We start from the raw sequence: 25,308 nt of genomic DNA on the forward strand, positions 1-25,308 counted from the left end.
TTTATATAAACGTGACGTGCCTTTCATTCTTGTCGAATGAATTACGAAGTCACTTGATTCTATTGGCTAAAAATCCAGAAATGGAAGAAAACAAAATTGCCAGTCTTTTTCAAAGTGAACAGAAAATCAAGCAAACCTTCTTGTTTTGGCTAATACAATCAGATGAACAACATAATGACATGATCAAAAGTCGGGATGTTGATTAGAAACCAAGTTAATCCCTTGGCAGCACTGGCATATGAAGAAAATTGCATCTGAGCTTAGAAAAGGTGAAGTGCCATCTTGAGCTTGTTCTGTTTCCATTTAGCAAGCTTATAGAAGTCTCTTTTGGTCATTGCAAATTGTGCTTGGAACTCTTCATCAGCTAGATATGCCTAAAACCCACCAGAAGAAGCTCATCAGTGATTGCTCACTAGTAGCTAGACTGAAGATACATTAATTTCTTGAACTTTTAGTTGCATGGTAACCGAAAAGATATAGCAGACGATACAGAAAATCGGACATAAAAGAAAGCAGTCCTAGAAATGAAGGTGACTGTCATGGCATTGACAAAAGGCAAAAAGGAAAGAATACAACACACTGAATAGATCAGGTTATCACCAGATGAGTGCAAAAGGGGGTACCTCTCTTTTGGTTATGTCGATGCCTGCTACCGGATCTTTGGAAATCACTTTTAATCGTTCATATGGGTATATTAACAAGTTTGTGCCAGCCTCCCTAGGCTCATTTCCATCAGCTTGAGTGCCACCTGTAGCAGGTAATTTTGCCTCTGCTGCTGGAGAACCTGCAGATGCCAATGACACATCTGCCAAAAGAAATTAAAGACACAATAATAAGGCATGCATTCACAAACAAGAAAAGAAAGTCTCAACAGATACAATGGTCTCATATAACTTCATGAAATACAGGATCCTTCATTACCAGGACTACCATTAGGAGAGGATCCAGTAAAGATTTTCCTGTTAATTGGCGTTGAGCTGAACAAGATGTGATTGTTTGAAGATGTGACACTAGAAACCGAAACACCAGATGCAGGAGAAACACTTCTCTGGCCATTGGAAGTCATGGACTTGCTTCTCAAACCATCTGGGGTCGTCTCCCTGGAGTATGCCTTCCATGAATTTCGTTTTGGTGCCTAAGTAATTCAACGAGAGACACATGAAGTCACTTACTTCTAAATGAAGACAAATAGAACTTACATAAATTTAAGCATCATGAAGTCGCTTACTTCTAATTGTTGTGGTTTTCCCTTTAAAATAGCAAGCTTCCGTTCAAAAGAGTTGCCAAGCATCTACAAGGGCAGCAGTTTAGTTCAATAACCTCAGGCGGGCCACATTGTTCAATAGAAATCAAGGAAATCTTAGCTAATAATTTCTTCTAGTTTCATCTTCAAATTGTTAGATAATAAGTTGGGTCATAAGAACTTCATGAATATTTTGCTATACCTAATGAAAGCACTAGCCAAAAGATACATAACAAATTCAGCAGGAGCTCAACATGCACCATTTTAGTTGGGAAAATGATCTTACATTTGACTTTGAGGAATCCCATTCAAAGAAACGAGTGAAAAATGGTGGTTCGTGCCCTTCACTAATGACATAAATAGGAGTCTCCAAAGATAGCCCTTCGACAAGTACATCTGTCTCGAGAAATTTCTGCGAGAGCCCAGAATCAATACAGTTATAGGAAAATAAGAAGAAGAAAAAAAAGAAGAGCATCAAGTATGAAAAGATACTAAGATTTTATACGTCTAGCATTTGATTTCATTGGTGTTTTCAACAGAAGCAACAACAAAATTGTGACCATGAAACTAAAAGTTTGAATGATGAATTAATATGCAGTAAAATCAGATTACCTGAATTAGGGGCTATTGTTGTATAGTAACTTATGAAACACTCTATCCATGAACTAAACAGTTCTGATATAAAATATAATATATTTCATGGTGGATAATTTACCAGGCCAAGAGTAAGGGCTTGTTGCTTTGACCTAACATTTGAGTGGCATCCAATCCAAACATGAATCTCTGTGTGGCAGTCAAGGACTAACACGTCTTCAGTAGTTAAATCATCCTGTGTAAAATTGTATATCTCTTTCACCTGAAATATTCAAATTGATTCAGGTGAAGCATCTCTTAAGTTCAAAGAAACCTAAGCAAGAGTTTTAACATTTGACACTGAATACTAAATATGGAAAACATAGCAAACCTCAAATTTGAAATGAAATTCCTACAAGTATACGGTGAACATAACACTACTTGCTTTGCAAAGCAAGTGAGCTTCACTGTTCAGATAATCATTTGGAACCAGGCAAAAAAAAAGTTTGCACATTGCATTCAACAAATGGTGCCAGTAACCAGCAAAACTAATTTATAGAAAAATAGTTGATAGCTGCATTATAAACGAAACAATTGAGTTGGTTTTGGACCTAAGTGGTGGGGTTGGTAAGGTCCAAGGCCCATCCTTTGATTAATAATAATATTATTAATCAAAGATTGGGCAATGGGCCTTACCATGGTCACCTCTTAGATCCAAAACATACTACTTGATAAATGACAAAACTGTAAGCATAAGGAAAAGTTGGCTTTTGTCAATGTGGGACAAGTTCAATGCCATTTGCTTTCAAAACTTCCAACAAATTTTGGTTGAAACTAATCTAGTTATCACAATAAAATGCATGAAAGTCAACATTGAACAGCATGTTCTTGGGCCTTCAATGCATTAAGGGGAATGAAAAGGAATTCATTTAATACTTTTTGAAAGGATTAAATGAATTGATGACTGCATTTAGCTTTCCTTATCATGAAACCTGAAACTCTCATAATTTGATAGACTGTATGTGGAATTGTGTTCCAAATGTATGCCATATGCTGAAAGGTCGACCAACTGTTGAAATGAAAGCATGCCTATAGAAATGTATTTGAGAGTGTACCTTGAAATCACCTGAACAGCAAGTTCCGATGATCATGAAAAGGAAGCAAAACCCATCATTAGCTCAGTTTTAAGCAATGCAAAGCCAGGATGATTCTGAACAAGGCAAAAGTGCATTATCTTTTAAGAGAACAATTTAGAAGAATGTGGGTATTTTGTGTACCTTCAGTTGTGCTCAACATAAACAAATGCGGGTCTTCTATGTATCCTTTTATCTCTTTTGCCCTTGCATAGTCTGCCTTTCCACCAAGTGCATTCCAGAAAATATCAGATTCACTCCCTTCCCTTACTGATGTTGCTTGCCATGTTGGCTGATTGGCATCAAAAGAAAATAAATATGTCTCTTACAATTATGAGTGAAGTACGAGAAAAGAAGACATTAATCTCCAGTATGATATGTTGCTATAAATTTTATTTAGCAACTACTAAAACTTAATGCATTACTTTGTTTAAAATTTTCTTTTCAGATTGCTTTGCTGCACATGATGTATTTACAATTCTAATAAGGAAGAGGTTGTGGTATATTATAAAAGTTTAAGGATTGAGTTACAATTATTAGTTCCAGCATTCTGTCAAGAAGGTCATGGTCTCTGGTTGAGGAGAGATTCCCAATCCAAGTGAAAGCAGATGTACCAGTTTGCAGGATGTAACAATAAGATGAGTTCAAAGAGCCCGAAACCTGCAACAGTATCAATACAGTCATGCACTTCAGATACTGGAGGACCAGAAGCCAAGAGACACACTTTCATTAGCTGAAATATATAGTGTGAACCCAACATTCTTTTCATTGTAAAGAGCCTAGCAAAAATGAAAATGAGAGAGATAGAAGTTTCCATCATAAGATGAATTCTCCCAGACAAGATAGATTAAAGGTTTCAATATTAAAAGATCCTGTCTCTCAAGCTTACCGGATCAACTTGGATGGCCTGCATATTATTGGGACTTGTCCCTTGAACACGAAAAAGAGCTGTCTTGCTTTCATCATAAGTTTCATCCCCAATACCTTTTTCTGCTATAAACTTCTTGTATCGTGTACTCATTCCTCCCTATAAGAAAGGAAAAGCAAATATCCAGAAGATGCCTCATGATTAACATCAGATTAAATAAAAACAATATTTGACTAGAGAAAAAAGGGATAGAGAGGTATGAACCTTGAAAATAATTAATGTCTGGAAAATTGAAAAAAACTGAGATGGCTCCTTCTTCTCCATAACTTGGGCCTGAACTTGAAAAATGTGAGGTAAGTCAAAGAGAACTAATCCACAGAGTGATGCAGTTAAGCCAAGAAGTCAGTCAACTAGATGTAAATAACATGGAAAATGTGTTCTAAACAAACTAGGGTATACTGAGAAGGCACTATTATGTAGAATAATAGAACTACTATCTAAATCCCAGAAGTATTTCAAAAGATCATGCATAGAAGAAAGCAACATAGAACTTACCAAAACAGGGTTCCCCCTGGTTGAATCAACTATGGCATTCAAATGAGACATAGCATCCTTCCTATCTTCCTGCACGCCAAACATATAAATAATGACAACAGATCTTCAACAAGTGCTACTAAATACTGAATGGTTGCTTCATATCCATAATGAGAGAGCCATTAGGAAAAATAATTGAGTGCTAAATCATTTAATCAGAACAGTTTTTCCAAGTAACCAGAGCTTATCAAAGTTTTTTTTTTTTCTTTCTCTTACTGTTTTACCCTCCTATAATTAGTCAAGTTGTCAACTATCATTGATCTCTTAAAGTTACTACAACCTGTTAATATAAGTCATAACAGCCACAAGTTCCAGGAAAATAAGCCATGGTTACCACTTACCATTACACTCCCACATCCAAGCCATGCATAAAATAGATTCTCACTCCTTTCATTTCCAAGATATGTATATTGCACAACATAGCAATCCCCACTGAAAATTTTTCTCTCTTCTGAAGCTGGAAGAAGGGACAATTTCTCACAATCTACGCGCCAAACCTGAAATGTTATAGATTGCATTAACATAAAGGAGCAAAGGAATCAAAACAAACTTTAAAAGAGTATAACTACTTCCAGTAAGAAGCTACTTTCAATGTGCCTCTGCAATCTATAAATGGCTGGATATCTTCTTCATCAGGAAGCTCCTTCACCTCGTAACCCTGTTGCTTGAACATTGCTGGCAGAAAGTAAATACTATAAGAACTATAATGTCAAAAATCCTACTTTAGCTACAGCAGTAGTACTTATACTGCTACCAAGTTTGGTATTAGGTAAAGGCATTAAACCTGCCACTTTTCCTCGACCTTCTTCATACAGCTTGGTTTCCACCGTTTGAGGCCAATTATCGAAGTATGACCTAAACTTAGCAGGTTCTAATCCTTCAGTTATAAAAGTTGAATGGGTCCCAGCTGACCTGCCTTGGTTTCTGAGGAAATCCTGCAAAAGAGCAGGCAAAATCATTACTAAGAAAACAATGCCTATAGCTCAATCATGATCTTCAGTTACAACATTTTACTTTCTTCATGTAATTAACTCTTGTACACTTCTTGTGCTTTGATTTATTCCCAAGAAATGATAGCACTGTTCCCTATACTAGAACATTCCCTTACTGTTCACACCTGAAAACTTCAACTGCCCGCCTTCCAGGGGTTTGCTTCTTTATAAAGAGTATGAAAGAGGGGAGAGAAAAAGAATTGAGGGAGGAAAAATTCTTACTTCTGCAGCTGAGATTGACGTTTTCCTTTCTGTAACCGAGGTATGTTTTCCCATCCAAACAAAAATCTCAGAATCACAGTCTACCATATAGCACTTGTCTGTCTCAAGCATTTCTTTACTTAATGAGTCAGTTTGACATGCATGCAGTTTACCCTGAGTTGATATCCTACGAATGAAGAATATCATCAAAGAACACTTCAAGAAAAGAAAAGAGGGAAAATCAAGAGCATTGAAGTCTCAGAAGAAAAGAAAAATAGCCAAGAGCATAAATGTTTTGAAACTAATTCATACCCACCATGATAGTTTCACAAAGGGTGTGTCAGGTTGTTTCTGGACAGAGGAAGGTGGATCCTGGGGAATGGGAGCATAACCACCAAATAAGCTCCAGAATTCACCCACTTCAGGATCACCAACAAATTTTCCATCCTCTGCAGCACTTTAACAATTAACAATTGCTATGGTTTCTATAAAGGAAAGAAAGAGAGGTCAGAAGATTGCCAACCTACAGTTGCCACCTCGCAGTTTGCACGATGTTTATTCTCTTTGATGTACTGAACAACCTCCAAAGCCTTAGCTCTTTCTTGTATGCTAGAGTTGCACCCACTAAAGAGGAAAATTTTGGATGCAGTATCAAGTATGAATACATCACTATGGTTCAATGATGACCGAGAAAACGGAACCTGGTAAACATGCAGAGTGCAGAGGGGACAAAGTAAACAGTTAGCCGGTAGTATGGTATAGAACTAGTAGCTGGTACTTATCAAGAAAGAGTGAAAATACAGTATCAGTAGTGGAAACTCAAGATTTTAGGCTTTCCTGAGCATAGGATTTGATTATGTGAAGTGACTCAATGGCACACATTCTTGAGATATATAAAGCATGAAAAATCATAATGAATTGAAACCATTCCAACAGCACCTTAATTATTATAGCAGCAATGCATTAAATTGCAAAGAAAGCTTACTTCTTTAACATGAACAACGTGGTCCCCTTTGCAAGCTAACAAGCTGACTTTATATGTTTCACCATTTAAGTGCTCTTTCTGTGATGCATATACTCCTTCAATGGGAATAATACAGGGTTTGAAGTATGATAAGAACTTCCCCGTTTCTTGGCCTTGAAGTTCCCTATATTGCACAGTGCAGGACCCTAGGGCTGCATCTAGTTCTAGTGCTTTATCTGATGCCAATGCTGAGTCCACCTGCCAATTTGGTATTAGTTTTAAACACCCTGAAATAATTTGAGTAACTTATCTTTCAAATTCTTCGTACGACGATTACTTGGAATAGAAAAACAAAGACTAACATGAACATTTTCTCAAACAAAACTTGATAGTTTCCTGTCATCAATTTCCAAGGTAAAAATGTCATTATATAACAGCATTATACACAATGATTTCCATAAGCAATTCCTTCTCCCCCTCCCCCACTCCATTTCCTTTTGGCTAAAGGTAGAATTAATTGACATTATATAAAATTCTTCTATTATCAAGCACAAATTATAATTATCTAGAATCTTGCACATCTCACCTAAAAATCTTCAGTTCCATAAAACCATTAAATTTGTGTATTTGTATAGCTAGAATTCATGTGTAATAAGTGAAAACCTTGTTTGTATCATGTCCGAGCCAATAGTGTATGTCATGCTGAGGAAGGCCACTTTTTGGTAGAACTGTCTGTCATGATAAACAAGTGAAATAGTTAAACTCATTGCATACCCAGATAGGTAGCTCTACTAGATAGCACAGATGATCCACCAGTACAGTTGCAGCTTTCTAAGAAGATTACATTGTTCTGGATCAACTTCAATTTTGAAGATACAGTATTGTGAAGAAATGCTTAGACTAATTGTCCGGAAAAGTTCAGTTGAATTTGTGCATGGTTAAAAGAAAACTAAATGCCAATAAAATGAACACAATGTGCCAACAACTTACATTTAAAATTACATACGCACTTCCAGAATAGAACCTCCCATGTGAAGATTTTGGAACAGAAACCAATTTTAGATTCTCGACACACCAAATTTCCAAACCACTAGCATAAGCAGGGTAAGGATAAAGCAATGAATTTGAACACAAGATGTATGAAGATTGTATGTTTCAATGAGTTATTGCTAGCTATAAGAAAATCTACCAATTCATTAACAATTTTACTTAATTGGATACTGACAACAATATAATTTTCTATGATGACAGTATGTATGTTCCTAGCAGCTTACGCTTTCGGGAAATAGTGGTAAACCAACAAATTTCCCATAAGACAAGATCTTGATTACAAGGTAAGAATGAAATAAAATCATTTATAAGGAAGGATACAGCTTTGCTCCTGCAGCCTGGAATGCTGGATCTGTGTCTTTAGCATATATAGACATTGCCTTTCATGCCCTTGACACTCCGCCAAACAACTACTAAATGCACGGTAATTTCTGCAGTCCAGTCACTGAATTTTCAGTAATTCTAAAACAGGCAATACATAAGGCACAATGTGTAAAGCAGATGGGCTCATCCCAGATAGAAAATCAATATTGACTCTTGATATATTGCATTCATACAAAGTCACAAACACAAGATTAAAAAAATTAAGGAAAAAAACAGAAAAAACCAAGATTGAGTGAGAAATTCTTACTTACCTGGTTAATATTTCTGCACAATTTTGGTTTTTGGAGGATTGCGTAAAATGGGTTGTGTCTGTAGGATCTTATTTGCAGCGAAGGAACAGAAGAAGACATTAGGAGTATATTCCTCCTAATGCTTTTGACCCTTTAAAAGAATGATGATTTAATAATGAAGTTGAAAACTTGGAATATAAATTAAGTGTAGAAAAGAAGTTCGGTGTGGTGGAGGAATTGTTCATACAACAAGTGAAGAAAGAAGAAAAAGTGAGACAATGTTTGTCTTTATTATCCAGCTAAAGCTGGGCCCATACATGCTCAAAAAGTTTAGGGGAAAAAAAAAAAAAAGATGATTGCAGGGTTGGCGTGGTCTGTGTGTCGTCTTGGTGCATGGCATGTGAGATAGATAGATCAGATATGTTTCCCGCCCTTTTCCTTCAAAAGTTTATGAGTTGTGAAACTGGTTTGAGGCCATTCTTGGCATATATACGACATCAAAATCAGACAGCAAATTCGACTATTAAATAAGGATCACATTGTTTTTTTTTTTTCGACACACTTTTTACATATGCTGATCCATGATTGAGCTATGGCCATTGTTTTCTAAGTGATCATCGCCTGCTCTAGTGCTGTAGCTAAAGTAGGATTTTTGTCATCATAGTTCTTATAGTAATGTTCAAGCAACAGAGCTACGATGTGAAAGAGTCTACTCATAATACCCTTTACATGCAACTTCTTCTCGTAAAATAAATTTATTCTACTTTATTTTGAAATCTTGAATTCGTCTCTTAAAGGATTTTTTGTGTGCATGAGACGTGAACTTTTAATTTTCTATTAATTTTATTATGTTTGATTTTGGTTATAGTTATCAAATTGTTGTGTGTGTGTGTGAATAGCAATCGACTTCAACTTTTTTTTTTTTTTTTTTTTTTTTTTGGGGGTTATATTATTGGATACTCTATGTCGGCCAGATGGGCTGAGATTGAGAAAGAATCCAAGCCCAATAAGACCCGCGTGGAGATCCGCTCGTCTTCGAAACAGTGTAGAAGAATTTTGGCAAAACTTAGGGTTAAGTTCAACCCAGGAGACCCCGAGAGAGAAGGGAGAAGCACAAAATTTTGTTGAACTCAAGCAATGAACCCGCTAACCCTAGTGAAACGAATTCAGAACATCAATTCCAGAGAAGCCCAATTAGGGATTTCAGAGGAAGCTTCATGGCACGCCAAGTACAAAGACTCCGCTTACGTCTACGTCGGCGGCATTCCTTTTGATCTCACCGAAGGTGATCTTCTCGCTGTTTTTGCACAGTAAGCTCCTATTACCATACAATTAATTTGAATTTGGGATATACATAATACAATTTCTTCTTCAATTTTAATCGTGTTTGATATTTTATTCGATTTCAGATATGGAGAGGTCGTCGACGTGAACCTGGTTCGCGATAAAGGGACTGGGAAATCCAAAGGGTTCTCATTTATTGCATATGAGGACCAGAGAAGTACGGTTCTTGCTGTGGATAATCTGAATGGAGCTCAAATTTTGGGTCGAACAATTAGGGTGGATCATGTGACTAAATACAAGAAGAAGGAAGAGGAAGATGAAGAGGAAGAGCAGAGGAAGAGGGAGGAACGAGGTGTGTGCCGTGCTTTCCAGAGAGGTGAATGTACTCGCGGAGCTGGGTGCAGATTTTCTCACAATGAGCAAGTAAGGTCTCCATTATCTGATTGGTTTTAGTTTTCTGTGAACTGCACGTTAATTTTTGCAATGTTTCTTCATATTTGGGTTCTGATGATTGAGAAATTTATTGTGTATAAGTAATAATGGAGCTTGATTGTTGCTTATTGCAATGTAATGGAGTATGGATTCTTTTTGGGAGGTGTGGTTGTGGGGGCATTTTGAATTTGTTTCCAGTATGTTAATTTAGTATAGTATGTTTCTGATTTTTTATTTTTTATTTTTTTTAACATGCTTGAAGTTGGGTGAGTTTATGCAGAGAATCATTTATGTTGAATGTAGAGGGGGTGTTTTGTCCGTTCTATATAAGATAAAATTTTATCTACATATTTTGGTGCTTATGTGTGCTTTGTTCTATTTGTATCCAGAGAGCTGCAAACACAGGTTGGGGTGATCAAGACTCGAAATGGGGGCGTGACAGGTATGATGGCCCAAAACAGGGTGAGAAAAGATCTAACACTAATCCGTCAAATCGTGTTCCAGAGGCTGAAGTTCAAGAAGATTTACACTCCAGAGGAAAGGGATATGGGAGGGCCTTCGAAAGTCACTCTAAGCAAAGTGATGGGAGGGAGGAAAAGAGATTGGGAAGACATGAGGATGATGAAAGGTTTGAGCTTAGATCAAGAGATCATGGTAGGGGGGAAGAAAAGAGACCAAGAAGACGCAGTGAGGATGACGAACTGGGGCAAAATTCAAGAGAAGATTATGGTAGGAGGGAAAAACAGAGATTAGGAAGGCAAAATGGTCGTGAATTGCAGCCAAAGTCAAGAGAAGATCATGACAGAAGGGAAGATAAGAGACCCAGAAGGCAAGGTGGTGATGTTGAATTTGAGCCAAAGCTGAAGTCTAGAGACGATCATGATCGGAGGGAAGATGATAGAAGGGAAGATAGGAGAACAAGAAGGCGTAGTGATGATGGTGAATTTGAGCCAAAATCTAGAGAAGATCGTGATAGGAGGGTAGATGATAGTAGGGAAGATAAGAGACTGAGAAGGCATGCTGGTGATGATGAATTTGATCCAAAATCTAAGGATCATGATAGGACAGAAGAAAAGAGAAGGTACACTGATGATGAATATCAGCCGAAGTCAAGAGAAGATAAGTGGGAAGAACAGAGGTCAAGAAGACGCAATGTTGATGAATTTGAGCTGAAGTCAAGAGCAGGCGAGGATAAGAGGAAAGGAGAGAGACTGAGAAGGTATGAAGATGATGAGTTTTAGCCAAAATCCAGAGAAGTTCGTCGTAGAGAGTAAAAAGGGAGTTAATGGTGTGAAGCAAATACGGATTTGCTTTGCAATTTTGATGTCTATTTCGTGCAATAACATCGTTCCTGTTGTATTTTCTAACTTTATTTTCTGTGAGATAGTTTAACATGCTTTGACCATCAATGCTTGTGCAGCTGGGCATAAAATACCAGATTTAGTTGTTTCTATCTTTTGTTGTTGTGGTCCTCTGTGTTTCTCTTGGGTGAGGTTTAGAGTTGATATATGCCTTGGACCCGCAAATAGTTGTGCAACTTTGCATAAAATCATTTATTGATTCCCTGTTTCTCTTTGTTGTTGAAATCCATTTAAATAGAAAGTTGTATCTTGGGACTCGAGTTTGATGATCATGGTGGTGAATGGATTTGGTTGGTGCAAACGTTTTACAGAAAAAAAAAAAATTTGTAGTTTAATTTTGGGCTGAAATTTGCGGGTGAAAACACGGTTAACCAGGCATGGCTTTGAACCACGATGTAAGAAGAATTGATCAGGATGGATGGGACATTACGGGTAATAACAATGTTTTGCATCTATAGAAATGCACTCTCAGCATTGCTGTCCAAGACAGAGGCCTATTTTGGCCTATGCATGGGGTTAATTTCTTTTGTTCGAAAATAAATTTTTGGGAGCATTTTAAGAAGAGCAAGGATCGAGTCTTCATGATGCAATTAATTGTTGAGGCTGAATCAATTTAAGTTGGTCTTTTCCACAGAAGAATTTTTGCATTGAAGCATAACCCGGACTAAAACAAAAACATAAAAATTTCTGTTGTCCTTTCCAAATGCAACAGAATCTGTAGAATTGTAATCACCAAGTAGGTTGTTATATATAGGTAAAAACAAAAAATACCTGCTCGAGGTGAAAGCATACTCAAACAAAGAGGCTGTCAACCAAATGCTGAAAGCCATATTTACAGTTTCATAGCCGGTTTCTGATCTCCAGTCTCCAAATGAGACAGAAACAAAGTTGTAAGCAAAAACAGGTAAAGAAAAGAGTGACTGGATTCATCGAGGAATGTGTTCCTCTGTTGAATCAATCTGAATTGTACCCATCACTAGTGATGGATTTTCCGAGTTCTTTGGGTAATACTGCTTCAGAAGACATCGATCTTCCAACTTCTTTTGGAAGTGCTTCTTTAGAGGTCATTGATTTTCCAAGTTCGTTTGGAAGTGCTTCTTCAGAAGAAATGGATATTCCGAGTTCTTCTGGAAGTGCTTCTTCAAAAGACATGGATCTTCCGAGTTCTTTTGGAAGTGGTTCTTCAGAAGACATGTATCTTCCAAGTTCGTTTGGAAGTGATTCTTCAGAAGACTTTGATATTCCAAGTTCTTTTGGAAGTGCTTCTTGAGCAGACATTGATATTCCAAGTTCTTTTCGAAGTGCTTTTTTAGAAGCCATCGAATTTTCGAGTTCTTTGGGTAGTGTTTCTTTAGAAGATATTGGTTTTCCAAGTTCTTTGGGTACTGTTTCTTCGTAAGGCACCCCTTGTATTGGAGTTAAACTAGGTACCAGAATATTGCCTCCTTCATAAGTAGGCAAGGTCTCTTCATCTTCCACACTTCCCGGAATCTTGCTTGTTACTGTTGATGGGGTTATCTTCCCTATAGATTCCTCTTTCATGACGTACTTACCATCGTCTGAAACACGTACCTCCTTTCTTATACCAAGCAAAGTTCCATCTGCTGATTTGATAGCCTTCTCTTCAAGAACAAACTCATTGTTGCTGTTAAATGTTGGCTTGTCATCTGCAGAGGCAATCTTGTCTGAAACTTTTGCACCCTTGTTCACATTCAGCTTAGATTCTTCTCCGGGAAGAGTCACATTCCCAGGAACAATTGGTCCCAAGCCGGGGTTTACAAGTAGCGCCTCGTTTTGATTCGTAATTTGCATTTCACTAATTTTCTGAAGTTCAGAATCTTTCCAGTCTTCAGCAATGGCTATATTGTTCTTGGTGTTCCAGGTATGAAGAATTCGGTCTGGACCGGGTTGCCACGATAGATCTCCTGTGATTTTTTTCAGTATAAACTTGTATTGGACTGCTATGCCAACTGGCATATCCTAATCAAATTATAAAAAAAAAAAACCAATCAAAATTGTTAAGAAAATAAGATACGAACAAAACAAGGATCAAATCCTTTAGAAGTTCTTACCAGCTCAACGGTCCAAATGTTTCCATCTGACCAGTTCAGAGGTATAGCACTTGCAGGGTTCCACTCTCCCATGATAGGTTCATTTCCCACCAGGAGGAAACTCTCACCAAAGTTGCACTCCTTGTGCAATTGGAATTGAACATGAACAGTTTCTGATGTCTCTGAGAAGCAGAGAGTAATTGTCACTTGATATGGAAAGTGGGAACTCATTGTTTAACATGCTGAACAACAAAAGAAGATTGAATACAGTAAACTTACCTGTTGTTTGGATCCCAATTCCTGCTGTCTCCGACATTAAAACCTGCTCGTGAATTTTACGGGACGAAATTGAATTAGATGATCAATTTTGGATTGAAACAAACCAGCTACAGTTTGAAAAACTCAAACAAAACAAACCACCTCTGTTTGAGAAGGAGCAACCAATTGAAGAGCTTTGTGTCGAAGCAGATGAACATGTACATTGGAGTTCAAAGACCTTAGAAAGCAAATGTCAGATCGCCCCAGAAGAGATTTTAAGGGAGGCAGAGGTTTGTTAATAATATTAGCCTTTGGAAACAAGGTTGTAGAAGATCTTACAAAGGCTTCCATTGGCTCCGTTTTTTCAGAAAGAGAGACAGAGTCCTAAAACATGTTAGAAATGAAGTACTTGTATATATAAGAGGCTTATACGCATGAAAAATGAGAAGGGTACGGATCTGACATCAGGTGTGATTCTAACACTTGGCAGAATGAGGTTGGATTTGCTAAGTTTTATACTCTGTTCTTGTGCATAGAAAGTGTTTTGATGCGCTCAACTGAATCAGAAATTAGGGGCCTTTCCTTGTGCGGATTTTCAGTTTTGCCTTCATACTATTGTTTGAAGTCTTCAAACCAACTTGACCAAAAAAGAAGTCTTCAACTCATTTGTAAGAAAGAAAAAGAGGCGTAATAATAAACTAAAGCTAAACGGAAGATAAGTTTAAAACGTTGTTACTTCTCTTCCAACTTCCATTATCGGCATGTTTGTACAACAGAGAAGAGGGCTACTTTAATGGCACTTCTCTGCTAATTTCTGTGATTGTACGACATGTTGCTATATAGAGGAGAGGGACAACAAAATGGACAATTTCATATCATCCTGTAGGGTTTGAGGTTTATGGTCTAGCAAAAACCTTGTATTTTCACCAATAATCATTACATGAGCAGTGCCCGTCTCTAAAATGATGAAACCGATATCGATCTCTCAGCAATATCTCCCTATCATAAAGCTTAGATATAAGCTTAGCAACTGAGTGGCAGTCTCCGCAAACACGAAGATTCTTCACAACCTGAATTGGTTGAGATGGACTCAAGCTAATAAGCCCAAAGGCAATGGCTAATTTCTCACTGTGAAGGATTAGGGCATGGTCCTTCATGTCTTCTTCCTCAACAAATTGCAGTAGATGTGACTTGTTTGGCACATATCCATTTGACTTCAATCTCAGTGCCATCTCATCCAACTTTGAGTAGATTTCCTTGCATAGAGGGTGAGAATTATCGCCAACAAGAAATTCATGAACACTACCATTGACTTCGATTGAGCTACAACCAGGTTCTTTCTTTATCCCTGCATCTCGCATATGCTTCCTTAACCCAGAAACTTCATCCCATTTCCCTGTTTCAGCATAGATATTGGATAAGAGTACATAGGCTCCGTGGTTTCTGGGATCCAACTCAAGCAAATGACTACAAGCTTTTTCAGCAAGCACAACATTCCCATGAAGTTTACAGGCCCCAAGAAGAGCTCCCCATACAGAAGCAGTAGGAGGTATTGGCATTTTTTCTATCAGCTCTACAGCTTCGTCCAAATTTCCAGAACGACCAAGAATATCGACCATGCAAGCATAGTGCTTTATTCCAGGCACAACCCCGTAAACTGGCTCCATCTGATAGAAAAATGTTCTTCCCTCGTCCACCAAACCTGTGTGGCTACAAGCGCATAATACATTGGTAAATGTCACAGCATTGGGCTTCACCTTAGCTTCTAGCATTTTTGAGAAAAACTCCAATGCATCTCTCCCTTGCCCATGCATCGCCAAACCAGCAATCATGGCACTCCAGACGAATACATCTCTCCTCTCTACCGAATTAAATACCTCAAGTGCCTTATCTAGATCCCCACACTTTGCATACATATCTATAAGCGAGGTTGTGAGGTAACAATTCAACTTCATCACCTGCTTCTTTATGTAAACATGTATCCACCCACCAAGATCAATTGCTCCTAATTGAGCACACGCTGCTAGAGTGCTAACCAGTGTGACTTCATCAGGTTTAGGACTCTTGCTTTTCTGCAACTCATTAAAAACAGCCAAAGCCTCCTTTGGCTTACCACTTTGTTCATAAGAAGAAATGAGCACATTCCAAGCAGCAATGTCTTGACTAGGCATTGCGGCAAAAACCCGCCAAGCCTCCTCATAGTTCCCCAACTGAGCATACCCATCAAGCATGGTAGTCCACGAAACAATATCCTTCTCTGGCATCCTATCAAACAATCTTTTTGCATCTTCAACGCTCCCACATTTCACGTACATATCAAGCATAGCATTGTTCAAAGTCAAGTTCTCTTTAATTTCATTCCTTTGAATATGTGAACAAACCCACCTCCCAAACTCCAAATCCACCTTCTTTGCACAAGCTGACAACACGCTGACCATCGTTACATCATTCGGCTTCACATTCTCCGCCTCCATTTCCTTAAACAACTCCAATGCCTCCTGGGGGCAATTCCCCTGCGCAAAAACTGTGATCATAGAGTTCCAAGAGACAACATCTTTTTTAGGAGTCTTCACGAAAACCCGACGTGCCAAATCCAAATCCCCGCACGACCCATAAAAATGAACGAGCGAATTAAGAATATAAATATCCGACCCAAGCGAGGCCTTTATTGCCATGCCATGAAAACCTCTTCCAACCTGCAAAGCCCGGAGCTCCGAAGCCGCTTTAATCGCAAAAGGGTAAGTATATTTATCGGGACATTCAGAACAGTGATCAAGCATTTCCAAAAATACGAGGATGCTTTCAGCCGGGTCGGAGCTAGACGCATAAGCGCGAATGAGGGTGTTCCAAGTGTAGACATTTGGTTGCGGAATTTGATCAAACACCTGGCGGGCATAATCGAGGCTCGAGAACGAGGAGAGAGCGCTGGCGGTGATAAGTTTGCTGGCGGAGTACGGGTCAAAGAGAACACCTGTACGAAGCATTTGGGCATGGACTTGCTTTAGCTGCTTTATGCTGGTGCATTGGTCTATTAGTGAAAGAGCTGGGTGGCTTGAGAAACGAAGGTCGGTACTGAAGGTTGGGGACGAAGAGTTTGGGTGACGTGGCAGAGAGATAAGTGGGGTGCTTAGAGAAGCCATCTCTTCTGTGGTCAGTCTCACAGTACCTCCATTCTCTTTAGGTTCCAAACCCCATTATGTGGATGTGATATGATCTATCATTATCACAATCGCGTGCCACGTCACGTGTGATTTTTTTATTTTATTTATTTATTTAATGTATTCACATATTTATAAAAAACAAAGAATAATTATAGAATGGGAGGGAATTCCATCGTATGGAATGGATGTCTTTTGGTTTTGATCTTCCACTTATGTTTAAAAAAAATGTCACTTGAGGTTTGACTGTTAGATTTAACAATCTAAAACGATATAGTTTTAAGCATAAGTGCAGAATTAGTAAGGAAAAAAAATTTTGATTTATCAAATACAAGGTAGGGAGAAGAAAAGTCAGCGATTAATAAATAATTTTTTAAAAAATTTTGTCACAGAGTGGACGAAATCTAATTCACATACATTAACTATTAGAAATCTTCTATACGACTCAACTTAACATAATTATTTAACAAATTTGTGGGTTTGACATCATTTCTTACAAACAAAGATCAATATTTTACCATTTAACTACTTTAAACACTAATAATACTAACTAGTTTTGACTTCATTGGTTAATTTAATAGTAATACATATTATATATCATCACCTTTCTTTCATTCTTGTTCCGTACCTAAGCAGCAGGTGTGATTTTTTGTCTTCTTTTTAGTCGAAATCGTCATAGATTTGTCAAGTTATTTTACAGTGGAGGGCATCCCCCGTTACAACAAGAGTACGACAATAGTGATGTATTTATGCAATCACTCTTCTTTCTGTTTCATTTTAACTTTATTTTTTGCTAATGCTAATGCGAGAGTAGACATAAAAAATTGCCAAGTTCTCAACAGGTCATGATTTCCCATCCAATACAATCTTAGCACGTCACAATTGAGTTCAGTAAAAGTGGTGAAGCTTTGAACAAATGAACAATGGATAAGAACAACAAATATTAATGTTTAATTAGTTTCGTATTACCTTAGCTCAAGAAGATAACAACTACACATTATATATATATATACGTTGTCTAATTATATTTCATTCATTAATCGTCAATCGAGAGAGAGAGAGAGAGAGAGAGAGAGAGAGAGAGATCAGTTGAGATGGAGAAAGTAAGACTTGTGTTCATCCCAGCACCACGTTCCGGCCACCTTGTATCAACCCTGCAATTTGCAAAGCGACTCATCGCTCGAGAGGAAAGAATTTCAATCACCATTCTTGCAATCCAATCAGCCTCTCCTACCACCTTAAGTTCTTATGCAAAATCTGTTGCAGCCTCAGAGCCCAAAATCCAACTCATTGATGTCCCAAAACCTCAACCAGAGCACCCACCTGCACAAGACTCATTTAAGTCACCAGCAAAATCTTTCTCTCTTTACATTGAAAGCCACCTACCCAATGTCAAGAAAATCGTCACCAACCTCGTCTCATCATCCCATGCTAGCGAGAGTTTGGATTCAATTCATGTTGCTGGGCTGGTGGTTGATTTCTTCTGTGTGTCCATGATTGATGTGGCCAAGGAACTCCATCTTCCCACTTATCTTTTCATGACAAACAATGCAGGATATCAAGCTCTCATGCTCCACCTTCCGATCCGGCATAAACATAACGAAGTTGAGCCAAAAGACTCCGATCCAGAATGGTTAATTTCAGGTATGTTGTAACCAAAAAAAAAAATGAGGACATTGATTATTGCCCTTGAAGCTATCTTTTGGATTTAATTTCAAATACTTCTTATATTTTGCAAATTTCTCCAACAAGGTATTGTCCATCCAGTGCCTCCTAGAGTTCTGCCTGCGGCTTTGACAGATGGTAGCTACTCTGCTTATGTTAAGGTGGCTTCGAGATTTCGAGAGACTAGAGGCATTATAGCAAACACGTTTGTTGAGTTAGAGACATATGCTATCAACTCATTTTTCCATGACGGCCAAACCCCTCCGGTGTACCCAGTTGGACCGGTGATCGATCTCGAGGACTGTCAGGCTCATTCCAATCTAGAGCAGGCACAGCGTGACAAGATCATCAGATGGCTTGATGATCTGCCTCAGTCCTCTGTTGTGTTTTTATGTTTTGGCAGCATGGGGAGCTTTGGCGCAGAGCAAGTGAAAGAGATAGCTGTTGGGCTTGAGCAGAGCGGGCAGAGGTTCTTGTGGGCTCTGCGCATGCCACCACCCAAAGGCAAAGGAATGATGCCAATCGATTGCCCAAATCCTGAGGAGGTTTTGCCAGATGGGTTCTTGGAGAGGACCCATGGGAAGGGACTCATCTGCGGGTGGGCCCCGCAGGTGGAAGTCTTGGCCCACAAGGCAACCGGTGGGTTTGTTTCTCATTGTGGATGGAATTCAATCTTGGAGAGCTTGTGGCATGGAGTGCCTATTGTGACATGGCCTATGTATGCAGAGCAGCAGCTGAATGCTTTTAGAATGGTGAAGGAGTTGGGATTGGCATTGGAGATGAGGCTGGATTACAAGAAAGGCGGTGGTGAGGTTGTGAGAGCAGATGAGATTGAGAGAGCTGTGGTTGCTGTCATGGACAAGGAGAGTGAGGTGAGGAAGAAAGTGAAACAGATGGGAGAGATGACCAGAAAAGCTGTGAAGGATGGTGGGTCTTCCTTTGCTTATGTTGGAAGATTTATTGAGGATGTGATTGGAAACAATTGTGGTTCCAATTGATTGGAACAACTTTCAAAATAGTAATTATCATGTTGTTGGATCCTTGTTTAGGAATTTTGTATAAACTATTGTTATGTTTTCAATATACGACTTTTGCAAACTATGCTACAGCAATCATGAGCACAATCACAATGTTCTTTTTTTCTGTTAACTAAGCACGGAAAGATTGCAGAGCCGCACGGCTATACTCTATAAATAGAAATTTAACGGTATAGCCGAACGGCTATATTCTATAAATAGAAATTTTAACGGTATAGTCGCACGGCCTTACGCTGTAAATAGAAATTTTAACAGTATCGCCAGCGGCTATACTATGTAAAAAGAATATTTTAAAGGTATAGCTGTACGGCTATACGGATTAAATACAATAAGTGGTAAGTATAGCCGCACGGCTATACTATATAAATAGAAATTATAAGAGTATATATAAATAGAAATTATAAGAGTATAGCCGCACGCCTATACTATATAAATTGAAATTTTAAAAGTATAGCCGGACGGTTAAACTCTATAAATTTTACTAATATTTTAACAGTACAGCTGGTCGTCTATACTCTCTAAATATATTCGAATATTTAAAGAATATAGCCGACCGGCTATACAGTTAGAATATATATTGATATTTTAATAGTATAGCCTCGCTGCTAGATTCTGTAAATGTATTCGAATATATTTTAAAAGTATAGCCGGTCGACTAGACTCTTTAAATATATACGAATATTTAAAGAGTATAGCCGCATGGCGATACCTTTAGAATATATATTAATATGTTAACAGCATAGCCGCGTGGCTATATTGCACAAAATGGTTTTCCTTTTTGTCATTAAGTAATATCTTAGCCTTTTTAATTAATTATATTTTAATTATTATTTCTTTACTAAATAATTAGTATTTAAATATTTTAAGAATTTCATCAATTACTTAATAAAAGTAATTAATTATTTTAAATTATTTTGTGGACTTTGTTTTTATTTTATTTTATACAAAATTAGTTTGTTTAGTTTAATATTTGTAATTAAGTAATATCTTAGCCTTATTTAATTATATTAATTATATTATATATTTTAATTATTCTTTATTTTAATGAATATTTATATTTAAGTATTTTAATTAATTTAATAAATTACTTAATAAATACTAATTAATTACATTTACTTATCTTAAATACTTTTGTGGCCTTTAAAATTATTTTTAATTTCTAAATATATTTTGAAAATAGTTTCAATTATTAGAAATTTATTATAGTATAGATGCACGATTATACACTTTAAATATATACAGATTAGTAGAGGAAGGGTGAAAGTTTCTAGACATCTACTTGTGTACTGCAATAGAAAGAGAAACACTTGCCATTGAATAATAATGAAAACATATGTTGATCACATAATCCCTAAACAAGAAAAGGCCAGAGTTTGATGAACAAATTTATTGTTGAAGCCTTTCCACTGATCAAGAAGAGATCAACCCTTCCAAATCTGACCAAATCCCATCATATCATCAATGAATTTTCCAATAGAAATGAAAGAAGATCTACCATCCATTGCTGCTTTTCTGACCTCCTTTTCTCTACCATATCTTTCACCTTTTTCCTCACCTCACTGTTTCTGTCCATTACTCTTGTCACAGTATTCTCAGTCTCATCTGCCATAACAAGCTCATATTGCCTTTCCTATAATCCAACCTCAACTCCTCTGCTAACCCTAATTCCCTCACCATCCTAAATGCATTGAGCTGTTGTTCTGCAGAAATTGGCCATGTCACTATAGGCACACCATGCCACATGGTCTCCAGAATCGAGTTCCACCCACAATGAAACACAAAACCACCAGTTGCCTTGTGGGCCAAGACCTGCACCTGTGGAGCCCACCCACATATAAATCCCCTTTCTTTGGAGAACCCTACCCAAGAACCCATCTGGCAATATGTCCTCAGAATTTGAGCTATTGCTTGCCCGGGTGGTTTTGCCTTGGGGTACACCAAACTCAACTCCTCTGCTAACCCAAGTGAAAGATCTACCCATCTTTCACTTGGGTTGCACCAAAGCTCCCCATGCTTCCAAAACATGAAAACACCACAGATGATTGAGGTTGTTCATCAAGCCATTTGATAATTTTGTCATGTTGACCCTTGGGCAAGTTGGACGGATCATCAGCTTGACCACCCTTGAGATCAATCACTGGCCCAACTGGGTACACTGGAGGGGTTTGACTTTGACTTTGACCACCTAAGAAAGATTTGATAGCATGTGTCCCTAACTCAACAAATGTATTCACTACAATACCTTTTGAAGGTCCCTCTAAATCTCTCTGCAAGCTTAACATAAGCAGAGAAACTGCCATCTGTCACAGATGAAGGCAAAACACTTGGACGAACTGGGATGATAATACCAGGGATCAAAATCTCAGGATCGGAGCCTTTAATCTCAGCAGTGATCTGGTTATTTGGTTTTGGAAGGTGAAGCATGAAAGCAAGAGATCCTGCATTTTTTGGCATAAACAAATAACAAGAAAGATGGAGCTCATTGGCCACATCAAATCAATCATGGACACACAAAAGAAATCAACAACCAAACCAACTTGGAATTGGATTGAGTCGAAGGAGTTGGCTTGGGGTGATGAGAGATTAATGTTAGTGACAATGTCTTTGACATGGGGCTTGTGACTCAATATATTGAGAGAAATACTTTACTGGTGACTTTGATATATAATTCTTGTGGAGGTGGGTCTACCTTGGGGACATCAACAAGTTTGATTTGGGGATTTGAGGCAGCAAGTGATTTGGTTTTTGAATCTACAGAGGAAGGGAAGGTTGATTTGATAGCAAGGATTGTGGCTGAAATTCTGTCATCATGACCAATTAGGCGCTTGGCAAGTTCAAAAACTGGCACCAGGTGGCCAATTCCTGGTGCTGGGATGAACACCACTTCTAGTTTCTTCATCTCATTCTTCGGGCTTGGGGGCTCCGTTTTCTTGCACTCGAGTTGGAATTCCCTTTTTTATAGATTTAAAATACATCAAATTAAAATGATCCTAAAATAAAAATTCTACAAATACAGTATTTGACAAATTATAAGTTTTTTCAACGTGGATACTTTGAGATGATCAAGTTCCTATTCATTTTGTATCCAAGTCCAATTAGTTGTTTTGACAGGAAACTTCTCATCAGAAGTAGATAGTCAACCATTAGAATTCTTACATTTCCAAATGGGACTTGTTTGGCACACATTGAACTCAATTCAACCACAATCTGTAATCTCATAACTCTCTTAATAAAAAAGAAGACAACAACTCTTATTATACTTTGAAAGCATAAAATAGATAATAGAATTCCAAATCAAAGATCCAACAAAATGATAATTACTACTTTGAAAGTTGTTCCAATCAATTGGGACCACAATTGTTCCCAATCACATCCTCAATAAATCTTCCCACAGAAGCAAACGAAGATCCACCATCCTTTACAGCTTTTCTGGTCATCTCTCCCATCTCTTTCACTTTCTTCCTCACCTCACTATCCATGTCCATGACAGCAACCACAGCTCTCTCAATCTCATCTGCCCCCACCACCTCCCCACTACCTTTCTTGTAGTCCAGCCTCATCTCCATTGCCAATCCCGACTCCTTCACCATTCTAAAAGCATTTAGCTGTTGCTCTGCATACATGGGCCATGTCACAATAGGCACCCCATGCCACAAGCTCTCCAAGATTGAATTCCACCCACAATGAGAAACAAACCCACCGATTGCCTCGTGGCCCAAGACTTCCACCTGCGGGGCCCACCCGCAGATAAGTCCCTTCCCCTGGGTCCTCTCCAAAAACCCATCTGGCAAAACCTCCTCAGGGTTTGAGCAATCGCTTGGCATCATGCCTTTGTCTTTGGGTGGTGGCATGCGAAGAGCCCACAAGAACCTCTGCCCACTATGCTCAAGCCCAGCAGCTATCTCTTTCACTTGCTCTGCCTCAAAGCTCCCCATGCTTCCAAAACACAGAAACACAACAGAGGACTGAGGCTGGTCATCAAGCCATTTGATGATCCTGTCACGCTGTGCCTGCTCTAGGTTGGAATGAGCCTGACCGTCGTCTACATCGATCACCGGGCCAACTGGGTACAGCGGAGGGGTTTGATCATCATCGGAAAATGAGTTGATAGCATGCGTCTCTAACTCAAGAAATGTGTTTACTATAATGCCTTTGGTCTCTCTAAACCTTGAAGCAAGCTTAACATAAGCAGAGTAGCTACCGTCTGTCAAAGCCACAGGAAGAACTCTAGGAGGAACAGGAATTTCAATACCTTTGATTAACCATTCAGGATCTGAGTCTTTAGGCACTTCACCATTTTGCTCATGATAGGCTGGAAGATGGAGCATGAAAGAAAGATATCCTGTATTGCTTGTCATGAAAAGGTAAGAAGGAAGATGGAGTTCCTTGGCCACATCAATCATGGATGCACAGAAGAAATCAACCACTATCCCAGCAACACGAACAGAGTCTGATTTGGCGTGCGATGAGACAATTTCTGTGATGATGTTTCTGATATTGGGCAGGTGGGTTTCAATGTAAAGAGAGAATCTTTTTGCTGGTGATTTGAATGACTCGATTGAAGGTGGTTTTGCTGGAGGTTGAGGGACATCAATTAGTCGGATTCTGGGTTCTGAGGCTACAAGGGAGTTTGTGTATGAACTTAAAGAGGAAGGGAAGGGTGATGGGATAGAAAGAATGGTGATCGAAATCGTATTATTTCGATCGATCAGATTCTTTGCGAATTGCAAGGTTGATACAAGGTGGCCAGAACCTGGTACTGGGATGAACACTATTTCTACATTCTTCATCTCAACTGACTTTTTCAACGTCTCTCTTTCTCCTTTGCTTTTATCTCACTTATGTTCTACTCCGTCTCTCTACTTCCTTGGCAAATTTCACACGCACAAATATATATAAGCGAGCATGCCTCAAATAATTTTATTTGAAAGACATCTTTTAGAGTATCTTATAAATTTTTTTTCAACTATCTAGATCGTCTATTTTTCAAGTCTTTATTAATAGATTATTCTGGCAAAAAATTAGATAAATTGAAAATCATTAAGACTAACAAAATCAATAAATACGGTACTTCAAAAAAGTACTCAAATTTCAATCATTTAATTGAATGGTCAAATGATATCAAACTTAAGTGATTTTTTTTATAGAGATGATCTTTTGAATGAATATCTACAAATTAGACAATTTGAATTAGTGAAATACAATATATAATGAGCTGAAGCTCTCTGATTGAGCTTATTTGAGGAATTCCTTAAATTGTCAATTTTTTTTTCTATTATATTTAAAAAAGAATATAACTCATTTGACCAATGATTCAGATTGACCGCATCAAAATATCCAGACCACATAACATGCCAAATTATTCGACAAGGATACATGGCCATATAGGTCTTTTATCAAATAATCTGGTGTACTGATTTGACCATTACATGCATACTCTTCAAGGAAGAAAATATTAAACAAATTAAACCAACCTTCTTGTTTCTCAAGTTTGAAAGCTTCACCGCTTTTGACGACCTCAGTCAGCGTACCGTGCTAATAAATGTATTTAATGGAGAAATACAGGGCAATGTATTATTAGAAAGGGTAAATTACTCAAATAGTTTTCAAATTTGTACGCAATTTACATTTTGATCCTTCAATTAAATTATTACTCTAAATTATACATAAACTCTATTTTAATCGTCTATTTGATCCAATCGTCTAATTTTCAGTTAAACATAACCAAATTTTAAGATAAATACGACTTTTCATACTTAACAAATAAAATAACGTCAAAACAAATAAAAAATTAGAAATAATTGAAGAAAAAGAGAAAAAAAAACAAATA

At 37.9% G+C, this 25,308-nt stretch overlaps 6 protein-coding genes and 1 pseudogene across 7 annotated transcripts; 2 read left to right on the plus strand and 5 right to left on the minus strand.

The window, feature by feature from the left end:
• LOC117629561 (villin-1) lies at window positions 1–8,547 on the minus strand. The gene is made up of 23 exons (XM_034362084.1): window positions 8,254–8,547; window positions 7,940–8,049; window positions 7,559–7,658; window positions 7,232–7,300; window positions 6,590–6,826; window positions 6,128–6,305; window positions 5,921–6,053; window positions 5,626–5,791; window positions 5,196–5,346; window positions 4,998–5,086; window positions 4,753–4,908; window positions 4,373–4,441; window positions 4,082–4,150; window positions 3,839–3,976; window positions 3,481–3,609; window positions 3,094–3,241; window positions 2,932–2,942; window positions 1,959–2,099; window positions 1,530–1,655; window positions 1,229–1,291; window positions 922–1,135; window positions 624–805; window positions 1–374 (listed from the first exon to the last, which is right to left on the minus strand). Exons 2-23 carry the CDS (start codon window positions 7,993–7,995, stop codon window positions 261–263), a joined length of 2,739 nt encoding a protein of 912 aa, XP_034217975.1. The 5' UTR covers window positions 7,996–8,049; window positions 8,254–8,547; the 3' UTR covers window positions 1–260.
• Window positions 8,548–9,271: 724 nt separating this feature from the next.
• LOC117633160 (zinc finger CCCH domain-containing protein 25) lies at window positions 9,272–11,569 on the plus strand. Its single transcript, XM_034366854.1, has 3 exons — window positions 9,272–9,542; window positions 9,642–9,939; window positions 10,338–11,569. Exons 1-3 carry the CDS (start codon window positions 9,370–9,372, stop codon window positions 11,187–11,189), a joined length of 1,323 nt encoding a protein of 440 aa, XP_034222745.1. The 5' UTR covers window positions 9,272–9,369; the 3' UTR covers window positions 11,190–11,569.
• A 463-nt stretch (window positions 11,570–12,032) lies between these two features.
• Window positions 12,033–14,464, minus strand: LOC117632653. The gene is made up of 4 exons (XM_034366197.1): window positions 13,781–14,464; window positions 13,640–13,682; window positions 13,382–13,542; window positions 12,033–13,289 (listed from the first exon to the last, which is right to left on the minus strand). Exons 1-4 carry the CDS (start codon window positions 13,967–13,969, stop codon window positions 12,264–12,266), a joined length of 1,419 nt encoding a protein of 472 aa, XP_034222088.1. The 5' UTR covers window positions 13,970–14,464; the 3' UTR covers window positions 12,033–12,263.
• A 49-nt stretch (window positions 14,465–14,513) lies between these two features.
• Window positions 14,514–16,773, minus strand: LOC117632652 (pentatricopeptide repeat-containing protein At2g29760, chloroplastic). The gene has a single exon (XM_034366196.1). The coding sequence runs from the start codon at window positions 16,756–16,758 to the stop codon at window positions 14,542–14,544; it is 2,217 nt and encodes a 738-aa protein (XP_034222087.1). The 5' UTR covers window positions 16,759–16,773; the 3' UTR covers window positions 14,514–14,541.
• Window positions 16,774–17,823: 1,050 nt separating this feature from the next.
• Window positions 17,824–19,542, plus strand: LOC117631838 (UDP-glycosyltransferase 71K1-like). 2 transcript variants are annotated; one of them, XM_034365158.1, is made up of 2 exons: window positions 17,824–18,420; window positions 18,529–19,542. In XM_034365158.1, the coding sequence occupies exons 1-2, from the start codon at window positions 17,871–17,873 to the stop codon at window positions 19,437–19,439; spliced, it is 1,461 nt and encodes a 486-aa protein (XP_034221049.1). In that variant the 5' UTR covers window positions 17,824–17,870; the 3' UTR covers window positions 19,440–19,542. The 2 variants fall into 2 exon arrangements, with proteins under 2 accessions (XP_034221049.1, XP_034221050.1); XM_034365159.1 differs by having other exon boundaries at window positions 18,544–19,542.
• A 1,357-nt stretch (window positions 19,543–20,899) lies between these two features.
• On the minus strand, window positions 20,900–22,377 carry LOC117629763 (annotated as a pseudogene).
• A 200-nt stretch (window positions 22,378–22,577) lies between these two features.
• Window positions 22,578–24,374, minus strand: LOC117629533 (UDP-glycosyltransferase 71K1-like). Its single transcript, XM_034362042.1, has one exon. It carries the CDS (start codon window positions 24,266–24,268, stop codon window positions 22,820–22,822), a length of 1,449 nt encoding a protein of 482 aa, XP_034217933.1. The 5' UTR covers window positions 24,269–24,374; the 3' UTR covers window positions 22,578–22,819.
• Window positions 24,375–25,308: the final 934 nt, after the last annotated feature.

The sequence above is a fragment of the Prunus dulcis genome, chromosome 6 (genome assembly GCF_902201215.1).
Source record: "Prunus dulcis chromosome 6, ALMONDv2, whole genome shotgun sequence".
Lineage (NCBI taxonomy): Eukaryota > Viridiplantae > Streptophyta > Magnoliopsida > Rosales > Rosaceae > Prunus > Prunus dulcis.

Coding starts and splice junctions, on each gene's coding strand:
- LOC117632652 (XM_034366196.1), bottom strand. CDS start 16,758: ATGGCTTCTCTAAGCACCCCACTTATCTCTCTGCCACGTCACCCAAAC.
- LOC117629561 (XM_034362084.1), bottom strand. CDS start 7,995: ATGTCTATATATGCTAAAGACACAGATCCAGCATTCCAGGCTGCAGGA. Junction 3,610..3,838: donor AGGCCATCCAAGTTGATCCG/GTAAGCTTGAGA, acceptor ATACTGTTGCAG/GTTTCGGGCTCTTTGAACTC. Junction 375..623: donor TCGACATAACCAAAAGAGAG/GTACCCCCTTTT, acceptor GGTGGGTTTTAG/GCATATCTAGCTGATGAAGA.
- LOC117631838 (XM_034365158.1), top strand. CDS start 17,871: ATGGAGAAAGTAAGACTTGTGTTCATCCCAGCACCACGTTCCGGCCAC. Junction 18,421..18,528: donor TCCAGAATGGTTAATTTCAG/GTATGTTGTAAC, acceptor TTCTCCAACAAG/GTATTGTCCATCCAGTGCCT.
- LOC117632653 (XM_034366197.1), bottom strand. CDS start 13,969: ATGGAAGCCTTTGTAAGATCTTCTACAACCTTGTTTCCAAAGGCTAAT. Junction 13,683..13,780: donor TTGCTCCTTCTCAAACAGAG/GTGGTTTGTTTT, acceptor ATTCACGAGCAG/GTTTTAATGTCGGAGACAGC. Junction 13,543..13,639: donor AATTGGGATCCAAACAACAG/GTAAGTTTACTG, acceptor TCTGCTTCTCAG/AGACATCAGAAACTGTTCAT.
- LOC117629533 (XM_034362042.1), bottom strand. CDS start 24,268: ATGAAGAATGTAGAAATAGTGTTCATCCCAGTACCAGGTTCTGGCCAC.
- LOC117633160 (XM_034366854.1), top strand. CDS start 9,370: ATGAACCCGCTAACCCTAGTGAAACGAATTCAGAACATCAATTCCAGA. Junction 9,543..9,641: donor CTTCTCGCTGTTTTTGCACA/GTAAGCTCCTAT, acceptor ATTCGATTTCAG/ATATGGAGAGGTCGTCGACG. Junction 9,940..10,337: donor GATTTTCTCACAATGAGCAA/GTAAGGTCTCCA, acceptor ATTTGTATCCAG/AGAGCTGCAAACACAGGTTG.